This window comes from Musa acuminata, chromosome BXJ2-4, assembly GCF_036884655.1.
Source record: "Musa acuminata AAA Group cultivar baxijiao chromosome BXJ2-4, Cavendish_Baxijiao_AAA, whole genome shotgun sequence".
Lineage (NCBI taxonomy): Eukaryota > Viridiplantae > Streptophyta > Magnoliopsida > Zingiberales > Musaceae > Musa > Musa acuminata.
The window spans coordinates 3,252,769-3,275,792 of record NC_088341.1 but is presented as its reverse complement, the minus strand read 5'-3'; the positions used below and the strand labels follow the sequence as shown (position 1 = coordinate 3,275,792).

The 23,024-nt window shown below is 34.6% G+C and overlaps 2 protein-coding genes across 6 annotated transcripts; both read right to left on the bottom strand.

Moving 5' to 3' along the window:
- Nucleotides 1-455: 455 nt before the first annotated feature.
- LOC135609517 (probable adenylate kinase 5, chloroplastic) lies at nucleotides 456-15,846 on the bottom strand. 4 transcript variants are annotated; one of them, XR_010485801.1, is made up of 20 exons: nucleotides 15,596-15,846; nucleotides 15,400-15,504; nucleotides 12,779-12,907; nucleotides 12,569-12,703; nucleotides 10,662-10,808; nucleotides 9,598-9,672; nucleotides 9,409-9,514; nucleotides 8,003-8,043; nucleotides 7,763-7,891; nucleotides 6,341-6,376; nucleotides 6,195-6,275; nucleotides 5,967-6,105; nucleotides 3,006-3,085; nucleotides 2,857-2,922; nucleotides 2,074-2,103; nucleotides 1,879-1,988; nucleotides 1,153-1,290; nucleotides 980-1,006; nucleotides 811-887; nucleotides 456-738 (listed from the first exon to the last, which is right to left on the bottom strand). XR_010485801.1 is itself a non-coding variant. In XM_065102864.1 (19 exons), exons 1-19 carry the CDS (start codon nucleotides 15,779-15,781, stop codon nucleotides 863-865), a joined length of 1,785 nt encoding a protein of 594 aa, XP_064958936.1. In that variant the 5' UTR covers nucleotides 15,782-15,846; the 3' UTR covers nucleotides 456-862. The 4 variants fall into 4 exon arrangements, 2 of the variants coding, with proteins under 2 accessions (XP_064958936.1, XP_064958937.1); XR_010485802.1 differs by having other exon boundaries at nucleotides 456-717; XM_065102864.1 differs by having other exon boundaries at nucleotides 456-887.
- An 895-nt stretch (nucleotides 15,847-16,741) lies between these two features.
- LOC135609516 (protein PHOX1-like) lies at nucleotides 16,742-21,789 on the bottom strand. Of its 2 annotated transcripts, none has more exons than XM_065102862.1 (3): nucleotides 19,474-21,789; nucleotides 18,205-18,424; nucleotides 16,742-17,101 (listed from the first exon to the last, which is right to left on the bottom strand). In XM_065102862.1, exons 1-2 carry the CDS (start codon nucleotides 20,858-20,860, stop codon nucleotides 18,276-18,278), a joined length of 1,536 nt encoding a protein of 511 aa, XP_064958934.1. In that variant the 5' UTR covers nucleotides 20,861-21,789; the 3' UTR covers nucleotides 16,742-17,101; nucleotides 18,205-18,275. The 2 variants fall into 2 exon arrangements, with proteins under 2 accessions (XP_064958934.1, XP_064958935.1); XM_065102863.1 differs by lacking the exon at nucleotides 16,742-17,101 and adding an exon at nucleotides 17,118-17,390.
- Nucleotides 21,790-23,024: the final 1,235 nt, after the last annotated feature.

The following is a 23,024-nucleotide window of genomic DNA, read 5'->3' as shown; positions in this document are numbered from 1 at the left end:
CGATATCCACACCATCAATCATTGATACCCATGCATATTTTGATGTATGTTCAAGAAAACGATTGATGTTTCAAAGGTTTCTCTAATTCCTTCCGGTCTCTTTTTTTTTTTTATTTGATATTTTGCATAAAATTGTGAAAACTACATGATGAGGTCAATGCTGGACATACATGGAGATCAATGCTGAGCTTTAGCAGAATACAGGAAATATGTTTTCTCCGTAGATGTAAAGTCATTCGGACATAAATTGCAGTTCATCACACTATAATTAAACTGAAATCGTCGTAAGGTCTAAATTTTTCCCACAGATGATTGTGGAAGATAATTTTCATAGGAAACTTACATGTCAATTGCTCTATTCTCATATGGACAGCAATAAGACTTCTTTGCACTACAAAATTATCTGTTAACTAATATAAAATGCTTATAAACTACCTCATAAATTGACAAAAGCATGATGCAATTATAGATGGTAATTTTGCATTCACGAACAGTAATACTTAAAACCATCCATTTACTCCGACTGTAGCAGTAGAACAAGAATGGCTAGTGCAGCAGAGGAAACATGTGAGACAAAAACTAGCAAAGGAAGGCTTCGAGTGGTTGCCATCTAATCATTACTCTCACCCTCTAACCCCTCAATATATAAGGATTTACAATGGCAATAATTACACACACAAAAAAAAAAGTATTGGAAGATGATTAAACTTCATTCTCCTGCAGCAGTTCCATATCAGACTGGTGAAATGAGAAAGATGAAACTGGTATGATGCCTTTCGAATTATTACGTAAAAGTAAAGGGGGACTCACGTTTTACTGAATGCCAGATCGCCCTCCTGCTTTTCCCGATGCTCTCTCCAGCTCATAGTATACCACTCAAGAAACCCCTAAACAGGGTGTCAGATTGTTCTACATTATCTTTTATTTCAGTTTAAAAAGCATCTGATACTGAATTCTCGTGGTAAGTGATGTACCATACCAGATCCCGGTAGCTCTCTCTCTATCTCTGCATTAATGACACAGCAAATTAAGTTTAAGGAGAAAAATAGAAGTCGGATTTTTGTCAACACAATAATTTCCTCACTAACTATATTATCCTTTCTTTTTCTTGGAATAAAGATAGGGATCAAACAAGGAGACTCGATTGCTTGCCTCGGTTTTCCTTCAAAAGCAGCATTGATCTCCTCACTGGTTGGCCTTTTAGGAAATGTGGCTATCAGCTTATACTTCTCCTTTCCATATGATTCATCAATCCTCCTGTAAAGTTCATACCCATGTGGGTAAGACATCCTGCACCAAGGAGGTTGATGATGTTAAATTAAATGTGTGTACCATAAGATTCCAGCTACATAAAGGACCATTTGATCTAGTAAAAGATAAAGAATAGGGACGAAAAGAATAGCATGATGAGAAATTGAGAACACAAGTAAACTTGTCTTATTGAATCCCAAATAGGAGCTGATGGTCTACAGTGGTCCATCTTAAACCAAAAATGATAATAAAACTGTTCTGTGTTGTACTAACATCTACATTGAATATATAGTACTTCCTGTGTAATAAACAAGGTTACAAATGCTTAAGAAATTGTATGTCCTCAGCAACAATTGCAAACAAATAGAAAACTGAAAAGGTTGGAACCCTACACAGATTATTTTGGTTTCCATAAACACGGCTATCCAAGAGAATCCATAATCATAAAGGAACAAATGTTTCAGAGGATATGGCATTTTCCTTTAGTTTTCACTTCAGCTAGACTGGTGTTGTTGTCTATGTTTACAGAAAAAAAAAAAAAAACCTTCAAGAGTTATTACCAAGTACATACTGCATGTGACTTGAGACTTATCGAGCACAAAAGAACTCAAATTTCTGGGAGCTAACCTTAAAGCGCCCATGATTGGATACTGTGTTCCTGCATAATATAGTAGCCGAAAGAAGTAACAGTTCTCGAATGATGCAGCATATTCTAATCTCTTTTCTCTTCCCATTGTCTTCAATATTTGAGGCATTGATTAGAAACAACAGTTAGAGATGAGTCTTTGAAGAGCAAGTGACTGTGTGAAAAGTTTCGCTTACTTGCATTATGCCACTTGATGCTGGCATATCCTGTAAATATCATGTGGGGCAAGGAAAGTTAGGAGAAAGACGAGACAAAAATCTCCATGTAAGTCTGGTCTAAGAAAACTTCAAGATCATCAAACAAGCAAGAGCAATGTAACTACTATATAGGCACAGCATAATCATGTTCATGAACACACAAGCAATTGAAGCTGATCGCTCTTAAAAAAAAAAAGGTAGAATAGAGAGTAAAACAATTGACAGCAATTGGCAGTATGAACTAAAGCCATCGGTTTACAAAAGATCAGTACCAGAGAAAGTTACTAACACGGCTCAATGTTCTTGTCTAAACAAGAACAAAGAAAGATAGAAAATAGATAGACTACATGGAGATGAAGTATCTTATTAAATGCAATCCCTATCAAGGCAGTGTAATACCCTACTTAGCCTTGTTTATGAGCACATAAGGCATCTTAAGAAGTTAGGGTGAGCTAATAAACAAGCTACAAGCCTAACAATGTTCTAGTGCACTTGTCTGAAATATAAATATGTGCTGAAATTATTGCCATGATTTTATCAATTAAGGTTTATTTTTTTGAGAATGCTATATAGCAAATAAACTTTGTTCTTAAGCATCTTTCTTGCAATGTGTTTGGGACACCACAGTAGATCAAGTGGTTCAACTGGGTACACTGAGGAAGAGAGTGAATCCCCTACATCTGATTTCATCTTAGATGATAATAGAATTTTACATCCCTTTGTTGTAGAAATATGAGGAAGACAAAGAAACATTTGTACAACCTTAAGGCGAGGATTGACGAGAATCACAGGACGGTTACCAGCTGCATCTGTCATAGCTTTCATATCCTAAACATACAATTAATGGTTAGTCAGCCAAATATTAACTGAATGTACTCTGAACAGAGAAAGTTTTCTGACCAGTTACTCACGTCAATTATACAGTTCCCGACAGCATTCTGGGGAGCCATAAGAATAAATAGATCATCCTGTTCTTCAACCTCTCTGGCCCCTAGAATTTCATAAAAAATTTACAAATCGAAATGGAAAAATTTATATATTATATCACACACATGTTGGTTATGAAGTTCCTAAATGAAAATCAGATAAGTGCCTGACAGCTGTAAATTCCTGCATGATTACATAAGCAAAAAAATATGAGCCATGACATTATCAAAAGGTTTCTTGTGAAGGTGTACATCAATGCATATTAGTACTGATGTGCTTCAACTGTATTGTAGCTTATAACAAGTAATCATGTTTTGACTTTATATCTGTGGAATAATTTATCTTCTCATTTGAGAAATTTATCAGTTCTTGATAAATTTGAATTGCTAACTGTAATTTGAAATAGTAGACAACAAGATAGATACAACCAGTAAAGTTCAACGACAGACAAATGTATGCCTATCAATAAGTTTAATGAGCTCAAGTTTGTCCAAGTAATCACCAAAAATTTACACTGGTACTTGGGTAAAAGGCTGGTTTCAAGACAGGCAGTGGAAATTAAGATGCATCATCCGGATCAGATTATGTTCTTTGACTTTCATCCAATTGTTATTGAATAAACCATGGTGTGTCAGAATAACTTTCTCATGGTTGTTGCCATCTGATCTTCCTTATTTACACGTAATCTTTTCTTCATTTCACTAACAACTCCAGTGTCTATTTTCTATATGTTTCAAGGTTATGGTCATAGAAAATCAAGATCAAATACATCTGTTTAATAGAACAAGTAGTGTTGTGGTATTTCAAAATAAAGTTTATATTTTCAATAAGTATGATGTTTAAATCTGGCTGTTTCTAATAAGTATTTACAGGTTCGGTCCCATCTGGGATGCATAGGATTTCAATTAGAAATCGTACATAGCAGATGCTTCAAGTTGTATGAGGGGGACAGCATTAATATATATGCTTCTTATAACTGCAGAATTAGGTGGTTACAAAATAGCTATGGACCATATAGGATAGCAACTAACATCCTTACACTACTAAATGAGAAAAAATATTAATAGATAAATAAAAAAAACCTCTTTATTTGAAAAATACTATAAAGGAAAGTTAGGGCATGTCTAAGAGATATAAATTGAATGGAAAATCTTCAATTGCAAATGTTAACTTTTTGCTTTTTACAAAATGAAATGAAAGGCAAAAAGCAAAAACAAAAGAATGAATGCTCACCAAGCTGCTGAAGAATCATAAACTTAACAAGAATACTGTTCTCTAAATTTTCTGGAAGCATATATGACAATTATTGAGTTTACTGATCTTCTAGATTATTTAAAATTCAATCTGCAGAAGGTATATTTGTGACCACATAGATTTCAAGGGTCTAGAAGCAGTGAGATAGAAGGAGAATGGTGAACAAGGTTTAAGATTAGATCCGTTCTCCAGAAAATATTCTTCTAGAAATCAGGTCAATCATCATGAAACAGGAAAATACTGCAAAAAGAGAAATTATGCAGGCTTGAAAATGATATGTTTTAGGTCTGTTAAATGCCTAAAGTGGTCTATAGCTGTAGTATTCTTTTTTACTTAGCATAATGATTCCAAATTTGTGTGGTCTATCCTGCAAAAGTTCCAATATTTAAAAGGATAGTGAGATTCCAATTACTTTTATCTTTTATCTTAGAGAATAAGTTAGGCAATTAAAGTGGGGAGGGGCATCAATTGTGTGACCATCTTTTATCTTGAAGGAAAATTTTATTTGACAGGTTTTAGGTCAGTCATGCTTTATGGATTTGAGTACTAAACTGTTGAGAACAATATTTACCGAAGTATGTGCAAATGGAATAAGAATGTTGAGGTTGATGTATGGAATTAGTATGAAAGATAATATTTCATTCATGAACAATCAGAAGTAGCATTGAATGAGAAAAAGATGATGAGAATCATCTAAGATTGTATAGACATGTACTAGAGATAATTAACTATAGATGCTGTGAATAGTTCCGGTGAGATAATTAACATTAGTGGTGCAAAAAGTAGAGATCTTAAAAAACTTTACTAAAACCAAAAGTCTAAAACCATGGTTCGCTTTACCAATCCATACCGGTATACCAATCAGTTGTCGGTATGGTACGTATCGGTATACCGATCAGTTGTCAGTATAATATGTACTGAGCTATATCGAATCATACCGAGTGTACCAATATATGATACATGAGGGCATACCATTGTACCACCCATATCGGTCCCCTATTGGACCAGTACATACCATCAATATTAAGCGATATGTTACAGTATGACGAATCTTGACTAAAACTATAAGAAAAAAAATTAAATACTCTTGTTTAACTAAAGATATTGCGTCCAATAGAGCTTGGTGGTGGAAAAAAAAATCCACAGAGCAAACCCCAAATAGTTGCAACATTATTTTTTGTTTGTTGTCTTTAACCAGATTCAAAATTTTAAATCACTGTCCTAGTCGATAAAGCAAATATTTAACCAAACCTGGTGATTTCATCTTGTTCAGTTCAGTATAAGATCATCATACCGAAATTAATGAGCAGTAAATAGGTTGGTACACAAAAGTACTAGACAACAACCTAACACCTGATATCCATGTCCTTTTCTAAGAAAATAATAATGACAGTTCATATTTTCTGTTACCCATCTTCTCTTTCTCTCTCTCCTCCATCTCCACCTCCTCCAACTAAATCTGTATAGATCAATGGGGTTTCAATCTGTATAGATTGAAATGAGGGCAGATGTGCCCAACAGTACCAGTACCAGTACACTAAAGAGCCGGTATCAGTACTAGACTTATATTTGAAATTTTGGCTTCTAATAGTCGTGCCCAACACAGTTGATGAACTTGTAAGGAATAAAAGTTGAAGCATCTTAACAAGAAGTAATTCTAGTATTAAAAAAAAATTAGTTTTATTTCAGACCTATGGACCCAATATTAATGAAGGTTCCCAGAGCACCATATTCACCCCAATCCATAAATTCCATAATCTTCCGGCTTCCAGCAAGTTGCAATGGCATTCCTGAAAGTGCTCCTTCTCCCATTGAACCTTGAACACAAACCTATTAAACATGAATACAATCAACCATTATTCCACAACTAAACGAAAACTTCAAATTTAAATTGTGTTAGTCCAGAATTGATGGCCTACTTTTACACGCTTTCCATCATCAGCAAATGAAAGAGCAAGAGTTCGTACAAGTTCCAAAAGGGTTCCTATTCGATAAACATCCTGTGTGGGAAAAGGGCTTTGTCATCTTCGAAACAACTATATATAAGAATTACCAATATTCTTACCGTTTCTGGGTTAAGTTCTGGAATGTTGATCTCCACCTGCGACACCAGCAGATCAATAAAATATATACCAGAAGAAATACTAGTTTCAACAAAATAACCCACATGAGAATGGCAAGGACGAAACAAGGTAATAACTAATAACTATGAAAGTAAATAGCTAAACTAAACTAGGAGGATTCCACATATGTAATTCTGTTAGCCAGTAAGGAGATCAAACTAAACCACAAACTTAGGATAGGTAACTGATTGGTTTACTAGTGGTACTTATCTGAATGAGAGCCTAATCAGGAATACGGATGAATGATGAAAGAATGAAGAAGGAATCCTAAAGAAATTCAGCTGACATGCTAAATCTGGCACAAAGAGAAAGTTCCCTCCTATGATCTCATTTTCATATTGATATATATAATATAGTGACTATAAAAAATTAAAAATAGTATAGAATAATAAGATATCAACCTTTTATGTGAAAATTAGGTTGTTCATGAATGAAAGCATTTGGTGTGAAGAAGAATTTTATAATCTGTTGTGGAGAGGCTCTTCAAAGTCCAATGACGATTATATATCAATTCTTAAATGCTACTCTTTACCAGAAAAGAACCAACTCCCTTCTTTCCCTGTCTCTATTGGGCGAACCTTTTCAAAAAATCATGAGCACTAATGAAACTATGACACCTATAATCATTTAAGCATCAGAGTACCTTATGCCAAAATTGAGTGCACCAAGAACAAATTAAAAGAAGAATATGAAGTAATTGGAGAGTCAGCATAGATACAGGAATATTTAGAACATATTTTGTATGATTTAAAAAAGGTAAAATTTCCTTGAGGATTGGAACTGATTTTGTAGAGATGAGAATATGAGAAGAACTTTCCTAAAAGAAGATAAAAGATCTAAGACACTTAGTAAAAGAGAGATTAATCACTCAACTTATACACATGTTTCAGCTATGAACCAGCCAGTGTCCTGAATGGTAGTCTCTAATGATAAAAATCGAAAGATGAATTGCATCATAGAGCATTAGCAATTGAAGCATCATACAGGTGTATCAATGGCAAGGGTAGGACTGAGAGGCATGAATAATCGAAGACAGCATGGTTAGAAGTCAGCACATTATGCCACCCAAGCTAATGGAACCAAGAAACAAGTTCACCTATTGAAAAATATCTAAACAAAGTAAAGCAAGACCTCCTCTAGGGAGCTATAATCATTCCCAAGTCAGGAGCATAAATCAGAGGCAAGTTAAACCATGAATAGATCTCAACATTAAATTATAGGTCTTAACTTGTGACGGAAAACAAGGCCAAAATTTCAGATTGCACAAGCAAATAGACAAGACAAGTAAAGAATATCTTGATTTGTTATAAACTGGATCAAATATTCTAAACTTTAACAAGAAGAAATAGTTACAAATAGCTGACCTTCAATCTACGTATTTTGTCTTCTATAGCATTTTGAGTAGCTTGCAGAACATCATCATAGAAATATTTCCTTATCTCCTTGGAATGAGGAATATTATTCAACCTTGTAGGAATACCTCGCCAGTTATCCTGGGGGGAGCATTTGAAGCAAAAAAGAAATTTATGCAATCAGTTAACACATTATTATGAACCAGTTGCCAACAATTGTAGAGTTTACTAAATTAACAAATTTATATGTACCCTGCTTGAAGCTGCCAGTTTCAGATTGCTCTTTGAGTTTCCTAGAAAGGAAAAAAAAATGCAACAAGAGATCATAATTTGTGATTGTTCCAAACATAAATGAGAATTAAAAGTATTTTATATTTCTAGACAATAAAAAATATGGGACAATAAGGAACATAATTGTCTTATTAAAGCATAAACAAAACAATCTTTGCTTGAGAGTTTTAGGGTAAAAGACAAGCATATAATTTAATCAAGCAAAATGTAAGTTGCTTAGCATGTAAAAGTCTTCATCCTTAGGCACTATAAACTATAAAGGATATTTGATATCTTTTACATAAGAAGTCTAGTTCTGCAAATAAAGGACAATAATTACTTTATGTTTCAGGTGCTTGACTGGCTTTAATCTAACCTTGACTATGCATATATCATCTATTATGTGTTCGTGTTTAGGAAGTTCTCTTTTATTCCTAAAAGCGAAGTAAAGGGCCCAGTAGGTCTTTTTTGTGAAAAGTTAACGTAAACTTATGTCATCCAGTGATATAATAAGTAGTAATCTGTTCATTTACAGAAAGTTCTATAAATCCTAATAACTAGAATTCTGCAAACCATTAATAATAAAGTTGATCTATTTGTTCCTTCTCTAAACCCAGGATACAAAGTAGGACTTCGAGAAGAACTAAGAGAGACAACCATATATAGAAAGGATAATTCTTCTGTTGCAATAAATGCAGTTAAGGAACAACATTGCCATATTTCAAACCCAAATGATTACTGCTGATTCTCTCTTAAAATTGCTACTAAATAAAATGGACCCAGGAAATAAGGGATTTTATAATGTGAGGCTAAATGAAAGGCCAAATGGATTCCAATTAGCTATTTACATAATGAGTACCATCTTGGTGTTTTTGAATGTCATTTTTCTGCCTTGTATTTCATTATCCCTGATGCAATTTTTTTTCTCATGCTTAAACCTGCTGCCCCTAACTTATAGATGTAAAATTCTACAAAGATATGAAGAAATAGCATAACTGAATTGTTTTAAAAGAAATACACCATTCTTCCGAGGTAAAATATAGTGAAGTACATAAGATTCTGTAAAGGCCTTATAAAACTACAAGCTCATGATCAACTCCCATCCTATAAGAAAACATAGGTGTAAACTGTCATGCCCTATAGTTTCAGAAGTAGACAAATGATATTAATAATTTAAGACCATTCACAGATATTTGTTGGTTTAAGCCAATATCAATATCAAGTGCAACCATCTTATCCCTTCATTAAAATAAAATTTAATATCCACAGGTTATAATGGTTTTCTGATGATATACTTATGTAATTAAAGTTTCATTGTATTGCTTCAGATGATGAAGCTGCAACTGACTAGTAGTATTTGCTTGTGGCCTTGTAAGTTATGTATTTACCATTAGTTACCTCCAAGGTCTTGAACTTTACAGCATCAGTACGAATCTTCTGCAGCAGGGCATCAATTTCTTGAAATACAATCTCTCTCGGACGATTTCCATCAACCTATATTATTGGAATTTTTTTATATAAGATTTTTTTGCTCAAATTTCTTATAAAATTTATACACCACCTGAAGTAACAAACACCTTCTGCAGCAAGTCAAAGTATGTCGGCAAGATAGCATCAGAATTCTGTTTATATGTCTCAAGACGTGATCTAACCTGGCCATATAAAAGAATCTACACTTAGATGACTTGGTTTTAAAGAAATAGTGAAATAAACTTCTGATGTACAATGATATCCAAAATTCTAGGAATGCATAAATTTCTCGACGACAATTTTAACTCATGTGCCTGGAGGACTCATAAAGCCTAATGCATCATACATAAAATACTCAAAGTTACAGGATGAAGAGGCTTGCAATATCTAGAGAATGTTTGAAGGGAAACAATTGCAACATGAATAACCAACAAAAAATGTTTTAAAAAGAGATAGAGAAATTATTCTTTTCAAATGACACCACCTTTGGATTTTTTTACAGCAATTATGTCGATGTAGAATTAGTAAGCTGACATGAAATTTGCAACAGCAACCCAGGAGCACTAAGACTTGAGAAAAAAATTTCCGACAAGCGATCTACCACCAATAGGGAAACTCTACATATGATTAATGTAAAGCATAGTGGATAAAAGCACATCATGAGAAGAAAAAAACTTATAAAAATAAGTTAAATGGTAGGAATAAAAAAGACATGAAAGAACCAGAAAAGCCATCAACTTATCACCAAACAATCATATATGTTATAATGAAGCATAGGAAAATGTCTTAAATATTGTTGGAAAGGAAACAACTTGTTCTGGTTGTCATTTCATTTAAATAACACTTTTGATAGTCATTATATATAATAACAATCACTGATTTAACCAATTCATCAATGAAGCTGTATGGTACACTGGTATAATTTGGTGTACCACCAAGAAAATAATAAAAATATGCTTCATTTGCTGGCACTACTTTGGTATGGCAGCATACTGTGTACCATTATAAGGTCAGACTGGTGAATCCATTGAAGACAGCCAGTATGGTCTTGTATCTAAACCCTAATTTAAATTAAGTTAAATATTTTGCCACTGGTTTCAACTAGTTTCCTTTGGAAAAAAAGCAAATAGCAATACGTAGCATGAAAAACAGTGAAAAAAGAAAGGTTGACCTTTTCCTGAGTATCATCAGTTCGAGTAATCAATCGTGCAGAAATTTCTTCTGTCTCAGGAGGAAAGTTCTTAAGATGGTAAATCTTGCCACTAACTGGGTCCATCCTTCTTCCAACACATCTGTCGATTAGAATTTCATCAGGAACCTGAATGTTAACAGGTAAACTATGAAAAGTCAAAATGCCAAGGTCATGGGTCAGCGAGGCAGATCAACTAAATCTGAAATTAATTTAATTCGGAGTATACACAGTTACCTTGTCAGACTTCTAAGATACCTATCATACCGTAAACATATGTTAAATTACTTTGGTCTAACTCTACAATATAACTGAAAAACTAAGCACAAATGTTCACTATTCAATAGATTCCAGAGTAATTCAACAAGGAAGATTTGATTTTACATATGTAAATCTTGTGTTTATCAAGTTACGGGGTAATTTTCAAAAGAAGATGAATACATGGTGATTTCTTCTCCTTTAAATTTGCTTACATGTAAATGGTGAATAATGATGATAACATGTAAACCACATGCCCTTCTTTCATTCAATCATTTGCTCAGATTTCCGGCTAAGCAGCATAACCATTCATCTTCAAACTACATTACATGGCATGCTAATTCATCTGTTCTTCACTTATTCCTACTCACAGTATTCTATGTGCTGTGTACCAATTAAAAAACCAGTCAGACCAGTAGGTAGGTGGACCAGGCAATTTTGCAGTCTGAAACAGAGATTACCATGCAGTAACCTTAGGGTACCGGGCTTACCAGCCTGTTTCAATGATAAAAATTGGAGGTACAAAGGATAAGCCTACTGCCCGATACCCCTATCTTTTCTTTTTTGACTTCTTACAATTGTCCCCTTTTTCGATTTTCTCTTTTTTCTTTTTTCGTAGAAGCTCCTCTCTCTTTCCATTTATGTCTCCCAAAAACCCTCTCTTCCCATTTATTTCTCCCAAAATCCCTCTATTCCCTACTCCTTTGCTCTTCATTGTCCTACTTGTCACCCCGCCACCACTACCACAGTGTGTTGGCAGATCATCACTTCCTACTCCTCCTCAAGTACTCCTTTTCTGCCACTTCCTCCTTTGCCTTCTCCTCCTCTTCCTCCTCCACCTCCTCCTCATCTTCCTCCTTCCTCTTTCTCTTTGGTATGCCCACCATACCATGTGCCGGTCCAATGGTATATACCAAATTTATACTGTTCCAACCAGCAACTGGTACATACCAGATCCATAACGGTCTAACCAATGATGGGCACAAGTCTCGGACCAAGACTTGAAGCCTTGTAATGTACATTAGCTCAACTATGCAAACTAGCCTAACACTATTAGATAGTACAACTGTTTTAAACATGATAAGCAACCCTTGCAATTCTGATGTAATGTGCATTAATGTGTATTTTTCCTAAACGATTCTCTGTTATTCATATCAACTCATGTATTTCTGCATGCATAGACCTTATACATAAGAACTCTCACAATTTAAGAACTGAAGAAGCTTGAACTTTAATTATTTAAGAATCTTTTAGCTCTAGAGGAAAATATTAAAAGAATTATACTCTAGATATGTACCATGAATCAGAATGAAAAAAATGAAAGATGGAATTCAGCTATGTAAAACATAAGATTTCATAACAAACATTTAATAGCATCCAGATACTATCACCTTGATCAGGAACTACAAGATTTCCAAACTCAGACAACTCAAATAATCATTCCATAGCTGTATTGTTATTTGGTTGAAAAGCTTAACAGACGAGCAGTTAAGATCTTTTACATACTGACTAGCAATATGGACATTTGTTGACACACTTCTCTAGCATGGGAAACTTAAATTTTACCAATAAAATGAATCAATTTTATCTAACAAAAATAAATAATTTCTTTGCAACTATACTTGACATACTTCAAGGACAATGAATATGTCTGGTCTTATTTTCATCCTTTCAAGACTCCCTGCTTGTGAAGAACTTCTTGGATATCCATCAAGGAGCCATCCTTTCTCTTTCACATCTTTTTGTGATAACCGTGAAACAACCATCTGTCATAGATCAGATCAGTTAGAAGTTACTGGAATGACATTTAGAGAGTGCAACATGCTTGTGGTGTACCATACATCAGTAACGATTTCATCCGGGACAAGCATGCCAGTGTCCATGTATTCTTTTGCTTTCTTTCCAATTTCTGTTCCTGATGATACTTCCGCTCGCAAAAGATCTCCAGTAGAGATGTGCACCAAACCATACTGGAATATGGATAACATGAAAAAGGAAATGTCTTGAAAAGCCACAAACTATTAACCACAAAACTTGTTTCCATGAGTTCCAAGAACAAGAATCTGACCTTATTTAACATTACAACTGAGCACATACATTTAGGATGCCAGTGAAAGAATTATACGGAACAAATATACGAACAAATCTGAATTTCAACTCCCAAAAATAGTTTCACAACAAAAAAATGTAAAACATGGCACATATATGTATTAGGAGTGAGATTGCAAGGTAGATTGTCTTCAAATGAACCAAAACTTGAACCCACTTTTGCAGTCTAGCTTCTCAAGACAAATAATTATGCCCTTTATATTCCTAGTCAGGGTTGCACCTAAAATCATGAAATGTTTTATTTCTTATTTTACATTTTGCTTAAAATTGTGACAACTACAAAATCCGGAAATATGTTTCCTATGGTAACATTAGACTGGGTTGTAGTTTCATTATATCTATGGTAGCAACAAACGTGCTGCAATTTTCAAGATGAATACAACTGGACTGAATATCAATGGAGAAGCAATTTCTTAAAGGTGAACATGTTGCAGTTTCAAGGTGAACACTAGAGAGTTGAAGAAATATCATTATCAGATCAGATGCTTTGGAAATTATCGATTATCTTAATAAAAAAGCTCAGGTGTCTTGGAGCTTAAGATAAATCCTGCAAGGCACTTTGTCGCTGGGAATGCAAGGTTGTCAAATTTTATCATCTTAGTAAAATGTGAATGTGTTTTGCTAATTCTGGATGCTTACATGAGTTGGCTCACTCCTGGGAAGCAGACTTACATATTTTTTTTGTATTATGAATTGATTGTCTCTTTAAAGCAGTGCTAATGAAGCTTATTTTATTCCAAAAATAAATGTGATGTAGTATGAGTACCAGCAAATTTTTTTTCTTGATAGTAGAGGAATAGAAAGAGGGAAAAAAAGTTAGGAACCGAAAGACAATAGAAAAATAAAAGGATACTACCAGACTCGTTTTGGCTCAAGGAGAATACTCCTAAGATAAAGGCCTCACACCTCTGCACATGCCACACATGGACAATAGAATTATTCTATCAAGAAAGCAAGTTGTGGCCTCGCACCACTCATACACAACATGGAAAAAGAACTCAATTCATTGATTTGTTTTCTTATTGATGCATTACAATGTTCTAGCCCCTTTTTATAGGCTCAAGTACAAGAATAAAAAGGAAAATACAGAAATAAGAAAGATTACAATTGTATTAAGTCAAATATATAATATGTTCCAATTGAAGAATGTAATAATTCTAACTTGGTTTGAAAAATAATCATCCTCTCCTGATGATATTCTTAATTGATAGATTTTTATATTTGTAGAGACTAGAGATAAATCTTTAGTCAAGATTCACAATATTCAATCAAAAATAAATTTAATTTCTTTCATGTTTTTGCATTTGCTTCCTTTGTCTCCCTGTTGAGTAAATGTTGTCATATGATAATTTAAAAGATCCCTAAACTAATTAAATTTATGTAAAAAAAAGATAAACTAATTGGTTCCACATCAACATGAGTGTACGATTAAACTGTTGGAGCACTTTTAGACAGATAGCCCTATGAGAAGGGGTGGAACTGCTCTTTAAGGTAGCAATGTCACACAACTCACTAGGCTTAGCTTCATTAAACACCCATATTCATGTACACCCAACAATAATTGATCTAAACATGAACAAAAAACATAATGCGTGTTGCACAAATTTAATCATCATTAGTTATATATGTAATGTCGCAATGCTTTCGTTTATGGGTTATGCAAACGAATGGTGTATTACAGAAATATTTCAAATGTAATACAAAGACAAAAGAGAAAGATTGCCAAAAGAAAAGGAAAAATGAGCCAGGATCACCAAGAAACTAAAAAACAAATGGTTCTTAACATTAACTTGCATGTATGAACATTGAATATTTCTTCTAGGCTTGAACCTGCAGAAGGTTATGGAGTTAGAAATATAATCAAATCCTACCATGTCTAGTAGTTCAAGCTCCTACATGGGTTGTGCTAGGAATTAAGGAGAGGAAAACAATTAATTAGTTCATTTAATAAAAAATGCCTATTTTGTATTTTGTACAAACAGGTCGCCCACAGCCAAAATGTACCACATCGCCTATCCAAATTAGGAGATCATTTAAAACTCAGCATCGTGGTTCCACTGATGAAACTAATAGTTGATCTTTATTTCGTTCATCAAAAAATAAATAAAGCTTTGGTTATAGCAGGACCAAAAGTGATTCTTATTTGTGTGGTTCTCTCTGCTTCCTCCATCCGATTGGTCTCCAGATTTAGTCTTTTGCTTCCTTCTCATGTTAGTTCCATTGTAACATGCATAATCAATATTTTTGCTCTCATTCAAACTGGGTCACCTCCGTAAACGGTCATAATGAAAAACAATCACCGATCAAGCAAATAAATAACAATGATGGATAACAAAAAGATAAAAGAACCGACCTTCTCTACGAGCATCTGACACTGAGTTCCTTTCCCGGACGCGGGAGCCCCAGAGATCATCACCTTCAGCGGCTCCGTCGCAGCACAAACTACCACCCCTAAACCCTGCCCAAGTAACAAGCGACAGCAACATCAACACCCGCAGCAAAGATCTCCAAAACAGTTAGGAAGCATCAGAGACGCCTAAATAACAGACCCTCGTCTTAGGATTTCGCTTCGAATAACGGTTCCCGGACAGGAAACAGAGCGAATGAGAGAGGCCAAGAGAAGGGCGAATAGGAGATAAGGCGGAGGAAGAGGAGGGAGGAAGAGTGGCGAGAGCCGGGGCGGAGGGTCGACGGCGGTGGTTTATGGCGATCCCGGTGGCTGTGGCGGTGGCCATTGCGTTACTTTGCTCTCTCCGTCCCTCACCCTTCCTCGGCGGTTTCCGAGGGCTTCTTTATATGGCTGAGACGGGAGGGAATGTGGAGGATAGATGATAACGAGCAGCTTTGAACCACTACTTCCTTTGCATCCACTTGGATCTGCTACAAAGCTTACAGTAAAGTCGGCATACAAGACACGGTTTCTACTGATTTGATACCGTCGGATCGAGAATAATTCAACTCTGTAAACCCAACTTAATCCCACTAATTATTCTACTTACAATGGTTTTCTTTTTTTATAAGATAATTATTTATTTTTTAATAAAATGTAAGTGACAAAGGTAGAATGCATGTCTATAACATTTAAACTGTCAAATATTTACCGATTAAACTAAATGAGTTTGATACACTATAATCAAATCGGGCGAGATTTCGAACCTTTACTCTTTGATAAACGAGTATGTTATTATAAATGATATTTAAACTGTTAAATATTTACCGACTAAACTAAATAAGTTTGATACACTATAATCAAATCGGACGAGATTTCGAACCTTTACTCTTTGATAAATGAGTATGTTATTATAAATGAATCCGATATATCGTCACCAAATCAATATTTAAGGTATTATATTTATTTATTTTATGAGATTAGGATCCAATAATTAATTATAAAAAAATAAAAACTAAAACATCAACAAATTAACTTACGATTTGTTTTTAAGATATCAAAGCTATTTTTATTATTTTTATTTTCATATCAATACGGCTATGAAGAGAAGAATACTTTCAGCCACTAATACTTTCTCTAATAGTATTGCACAACTAGGATCATTTTGGTATCATATTCTACAAATATAAATCCAACTCCATATTTTATAATCTCCCATCCTTTTAATCTTATTAATTTTTACTATTACAAAAGAATTGTTAGAAAATGAATGATAAATTTAATGTTCATCATAGCAAGAGCATACTAATGCCACAAAAAACAATCGGCTATTCAACTCTCAAACAATTACAGATGATCATACCAGAACTTGTTTAAGTACAAGGCATAAGCTTCCATTGACAAAAAACAATCTGCTATTCAACTCTCAAACAATTACAGATGATCATACCAGAACTTGTTTAAGTACAAGGCATAAGCTTCCATTGACAAAAACTATCACACACACTGTCCTTCGAAGGCCAAAAGGAAAGAACTTTCTATAACATATCCAAAGAACAAATGATGGTTGCAACAAATACAATCAATGATGTAATTTTTGTGTGACCAAAAAGTATCGAGTCAATTGTGTCCTCCAAATTATGATCTCCATCCATGCAGAAAAAATCTGTAGAGACAGCAACCAGCTCTTGTTAAAGAGAGATTTAGGTAGAAAACAAGACATTAACATTTAAGAAAGAATTTTGTATAAAAATACTTTTGTTGATTCCAGAAAATAGCTAAAACAGAAGAGTGCAATTTATTATGCAACCAGGAAAGAAGGCACTGCCTAATTAGTAGTAATGTAGAAATGCATTTGAAGGGAAATAACAAGGTACACAAATCAATGCCTCTGAACCAATAGTGGTGCAAGTTATGAGACTGCATCAAACCGAAGCACTAAGCATTGCCAAAACCTGTCAATACAGCCAATAATTGGTTTACAGGATGAGTGACTATATAATCTATATTGCACATAATTAAACAGCTTGAAGTTCACATACAGCTTTACTTATATGTATCATAAGATTCATAACTCTGGCCATATTTGTTAGTAGAACTAATCGAAGGGCTAAATTAGCTGCCTGATGAGAAGGATCAAGATGGCCTCACTAGAAAGAAAGGGATCCATAAAAGCCATACTTCAGCATTCAAGATTTGATGAGCCATTCTTGACTTCAGACACTGTTTTTCCTCTATATACTGGTCAGTACCAAACTGTTTCATGCACATGCTAAGTGCATAAATCTGCTTCTTTAGTTTTAGCATATTTTTGAATTAGAATAACTTGAGGATAATGAATTCCAATAACTTGATCTCTCCAGTCTTATAAGCCAATAAAAAAAAATCCCACCCCAAGACCACTGAAAAAAAGCTCATTCTAGCATATCAAGCATCTGTAGAAGCACTTACAGAATGTATGTCTGAAGTAGAGGGCCTACAGATATGCTCTCCAAGAGAAGACTACTAATTTTTGACAAATGAGCCTAGGAAATACATGCCAAATAATTACTTTATAGGTTTTAGTTCTTTTGTGAAATGTCAAAGAATAATTTAAACATGGATCAATTGTATAAGGTTGATAGCAGATATTAGAAAAGAGAATTGATTTAGTAATAGCAGATTATGTATATAGATTGTAAATAACAGATATAACAAAATAATTAACTCAACAAAATAAATAAACAAATTAGCTATCAAAACAGAGGCAAAAGTTTTACTTATATGCACCTTAGATGACAGAAAGACAAAAGGCTTTCATTGATCTCATGTATTTTTTGACAGATGCTGGTAGATATATATCATATATTTTCCATCATATGATACAAATTTGGAGCCTTCTGGTGAAACAATGGCTCAAGTCGAAAAGATGGCAAACCATCCATCCCCCTTTTAGCATCATACATCTCATTCCATGCCTGAACCACCTCATCAATCTTAAAGGAAAACCCTGCAATCATGAAAAGGCACTTAGCAATTTGATCAATACTGCAGTGAGCAGACACGTGAGTGCCTATTTGGCATTTGTGATTGCTTAATGATACAAGAACACAAAAATGCAAGTTGTCCAAAAGGCTAATGAGTCATTACTCTTTTAAGGTTTCACATGAGCAGTGCTAGATCAAATCATACGAACAGAAATTATGGAATATCAAATCACATCTGCAAAATCAGAACACAAATATTAAAGACACTCGTTAATGATATTGTGGATATTAGTTGGTGATTCTTTATATTTATTTTTTATTGTAATCATCCCATGTTCTTATCATGTACAATCAATTAACTGTTTCTATAGGTCTTACATTTGATTGTTGAATTTGCCAATTTGGTTGAATTTGGTTTCTATATAAGTGTATAGTCATATAACATAAAACATGAGTGAATAGTACCTCTTGTTCCTTCCCAGTATCAGAGCAATTTAAAAGAACTAGGGGAATATAAAACGGTTGTCAAGAACATGAGAATTGTTATTCACTCATATATTTTGTGTTACATGACTATACACTTATATAGGAATCAAATTCAACAGTAAAAGATAAGACATATAGAAAAAACTAATGGATCATACATGGTAAGATATATGAGATGATTACAATCAAGAACAAATATAAAGAATCACCAATTAATATATAAATAATCCTTCATAATATCATGAATGAAATATTTACGTGATCTCTATAGATGTGATTTGATATTCCTGATTTACGTATTCTCTTATGATTTGATCGAACAAGCAATGGTATTAATACCTTGGCTTATTGGTTGTTTGTGTAAATCATAAAGCAGTAGAAGAACATGGAAAACCATGTTTAGAGAATTTAAATTGAGGTGTGCTGTAGTACCATAACATGATACATAATGAACTGAGATATATTCTAAAAGATGGGACTAGTCTTTCAAGACTTGCACCTGCAGATTTGAGGTGTCGAATAAATGCTTCATCATACTTTGGAAAAATAAAATCAAGGAACAATATTAATAAGAGATACTTTTTACCTTCTTGGGCAGTTGCATTGGCACAGTGGTTTCTTATAATAACAGCAACATTAGCTGAGGAAACTCCTGCAAGTTTCAATTTTTCCACAGCTGCCATGAGACACTCTTCCCACGTGGGAAGGCCTAGTTTGAATTCCACAGCAGAACGCTCAGAGAGCATAGAGCCCCATAGCATGTTTATCTGAGATCTCATGTTAGATGTCTTTTCCGTTGCTGCTTCTGTTGGCAGCTCTTTGAAATAACCATTCATACCCATCTTCTCCAAGAGGCCTTTTAATTCTCTAGGCTGGGTCAATTCCTTCAATTGCTGCTCTTCCATCTTTTCCCACATCTCCGTGCCCTTTTCCATGTTATACTCGGCATCATTGAATAACCCAAAGACTTCTGCTGAAGGCCAAACATCTAAGTCTATGTTGCTTCCAATAGCATAATACCAAGAAAGCTTTGCTTGCTCAAACTGTTGCTGAGCTAGTGCAAAATTCCCTTCATAGAAGTCAGGATTAGTTTTCAAGGCTTCTTCATATCTCTTGCCTGCCTTAATATATTCAGCATGAGCCCACTTGTATGCCTCTTTGACCCTTTCAAGTACAGATTCCTTGGAGGCATCTTCTGACAAGAACAACCTTTTCCTTGCTCGAGACATATGAACATTTCCCCAATTAAACAATGCAAGAGCCACCATCTCTTGAAATTTCCCCTCAGCGAGTTTAAGAATTTCTTGGGCTTCTTCGCTCGTGACAGTATCTTCTATTGCCTCAGAGTACAGCTTGATACCAAGCTCATGAAGGTTCAGATATGCATCAGAACTGAAACCCAACTGGTTCTTGAATAACTGAGCAAATTGCACGATCCAGTCATCAATGTAAGTTGACAAGCTCTTCTCGTCAGAATTTCCGCTTCCATTTTCTGAAATGTCAACATAATTTCTTCCCTGCCCTTTCAATGAAGAACTAGTTTCTATGTCTGCAAGCCATGGTTCATTCTCAGGACTAACTTCTGTTAGATAAAGCCTGAGTGAACCCTGAGGATCTGCAGATTCTTCAGCCCACCTTAGCTCTTCAGATGTAGTGATCGTGACCAAGTCATCCTCTTTGTCCTTGTACTTGATAAGGATGGCCTTTAAATTAGGGAATTTTTTACCAACAGTCTCTCTCAGATGTATCATGCTGCAATTAGCTGGTATTTGGGCCCATCTTATATCATCCCCTAAGACTAACTTCACTACCCTTATAGGTTCTTCCTTAACTTCAACATACTTCTCTGTCATCGCCTTCTCCTGTGCCTTCCGGCTCTTCTTCTTCTTCTTCTTTGACCTTTCTTTCAGAATCACAACTTCCTGCAGTGAAGCAACGGCACTGTCATCCGATATGATGTCTTTCTTCTCCATCGCCTTCCTTACCCTGTCAGAAATCTCCTAGGCTGTGAGGATGTTGGGCTCCAAATTCAGAATTACAAGCCAACTCCAATTTATTCAAGACTTCAAACTACCTAGCTTCTCTCGGAAGGGATTTACTATACTTGGGAGATGCCTCGACGGCAAGATTACATTCCCCTATCTCGGAAAGAAAGGCAACCTCTGAGACTTGTTCACCAGTGGAATCAAAGATCTTTTTTTCGACTCCAAATCGATGATCAGTGAGGCGCAAAAGTTTCGGAGAACAAACAAATCAAGATCAAGGATAAAGAGAGTACTCTGAGAAAGCAGAAAAAAAGGGACTTGGTTACAACAGCTAGTTTTCCACAATCGAATAGCTATGAAACCTTAATCCCGCATCAAAGATCTCATCTTTCTCTCTCTAATTCACTAGAACAGCCCTCAAAGATTCTCCAACTAATATAACAGCCCTCAATAAGATTTGCTTCAAACTCCCTACCCGCCAATGAAAACCTAAACTTGCACCTAGAAACCAAACTATTCCTACAGAAATTTAGAAAAGAGCTTCGGGCAAGTGCGGGATCAAAACTTATCTTCGATTTTTCGTCTTCCTTCTCCGCGAGGACTGAATCTTTCGGCTAGAGCGAGCGGTTTTCTCCGAGGAAATCGACGCCAAGAAGAAACCACCCAGGACGAAATAAAAATCCCGCCTTTCCCTTATCGAACAACCGCCTCTACTCCTGCGAACCAGAATCTCCACCTACCAACTTCGGCACACGCAAAGCAATCGCTTCTTCGCCGTGTGGCATAGAGAGGAGACTTGGAGAAGACGGCATCAAAAGGTTCTTCCCAACCGCCTCGCTATTTCGTGGTCTCGGGATAACGAATCCAAGCGGGCGGTGGTATCCTCGTGCTCCCATGACTTCTGGGGATCGATACGGAAGAGCCAACCAAGTGGAGACAAATGGAAAGCGAGAAGTGGGTTTCCCATTATTCAATTGAACGCTTCTCTCGAGCATTGACCCGTTGGTGTGTGCCGGAAGAATTCGTGTTGAAGAAGAGTAACGGCATGTGCACTTTTGAAACTTTCTTTTCCGAAGAACACTTCGAGGAAAAGAAACCATGCCTTTGACTGTTCTTGTGTCGACCAAGTCAACCAATATGGGAAAATAAGTTTTTTTTTAAATCATATTTGATATATTAAAATATTTAAATATTAATAATATTTTGTGTTAGTATTTTAGTATTTATGATATGTTAATATAATTTTTTTAATTTCTAAAATTACTTTATGACTTTATCTAAAATTATAAGATTGTCAAAAATAATTTAGTGAGAAATTAATATTTTTTAATAAAAAATAAAAAATATTTTTTATATTTATCTGTATAATTATATTTTTATTTATAATATATTTGGACCATACAAATACTTTTATGATTACATACATTCATTTTTTTATTTATTTACTTTATTAATTTAAATAAAAAATATTTACTTTTGAATAAAAAATAAAAATATTAATTTGTCATAAAATACTTAATGAACTTTTAAAATATAATTTTATTAAACGATACATCGATACATCTTTAAAATATTTTTTTTCCATAACTATGTATTCATTTAAATTTTTTCTAATTATAAATTAAAAATATATATATTTTCAAACATAACCACTATAGGAAGACCTGTGAAAATATTAAAGAAAGAAATGAAGAAAGAAGAAGAAGAAAGAGAGAAGTGATAAGATAGTTTTCCCCTCTCGTGCCTAAGGCATCAAAATATAGAATGACAAAGAGAGGAAGAAAGAGAAGTGAGAAGAGAAAATCTTCAACTCCATTTGTTTCTTTTCTGGTTTTTTTTTACCTTTGTGAGTTTCTTTTATTCGGTTTCTCATATTACAAAAGAAAAGACTCCTACTCAAGACTCATAATAAACTCCTACTCAAGACTTCTATTCCTTTACATACACATCCGACTCATTGATATCCCTTCTTTACATATAGCGATGATCTCTTACTAACAAGTTCACTTTGATTGTGGATAATGTATTTGACTTCAAAGTCTTATCCAACCCTACGTCTTCTCGATGAAAGAAACGAGTTGACCAAATATGTCCATCCCCGATTCGGATGTACTATTAATCTAAAATGTTTGCCTATGGGCTTAATTTTACT

Coding starts and splice junctions, on each gene's coding strand:
- LOC135609517 (XM_065102864.1), bottom strand. CDS start 15,781: ATGGCCACCGCCACAGCCACCGGGATCGCCATAAACCACCGCCGTCGA. Junction 12,704..12,778: donor CGGATGAAATCGTTACTGAT/GTATGGTACACC, acceptor GATCTATGACAG/ATGGTTGTTTCACGGTTATC. Junction 1,989..2,073: donor CATCAAGTGGCATAATGCAA/GTAAGCGAAACT, acceptor CAAATATTGAAG/ACAATGGGAAGAGAAAAGAG.
- LOC135609516 (XM_065102862.1), bottom strand. CDS start 20,860: ATGGAGAAGAAAGACATCATATCGGATGACAGTGCCGTTGCTTCACTG. Junction 18,425..19,473: donor CAATGCAACTGCCCAAGAAG/GTAAAAAGTATC, acceptor TCATGATTGCAG/GGTTTTCCTTTAAGATTGAT.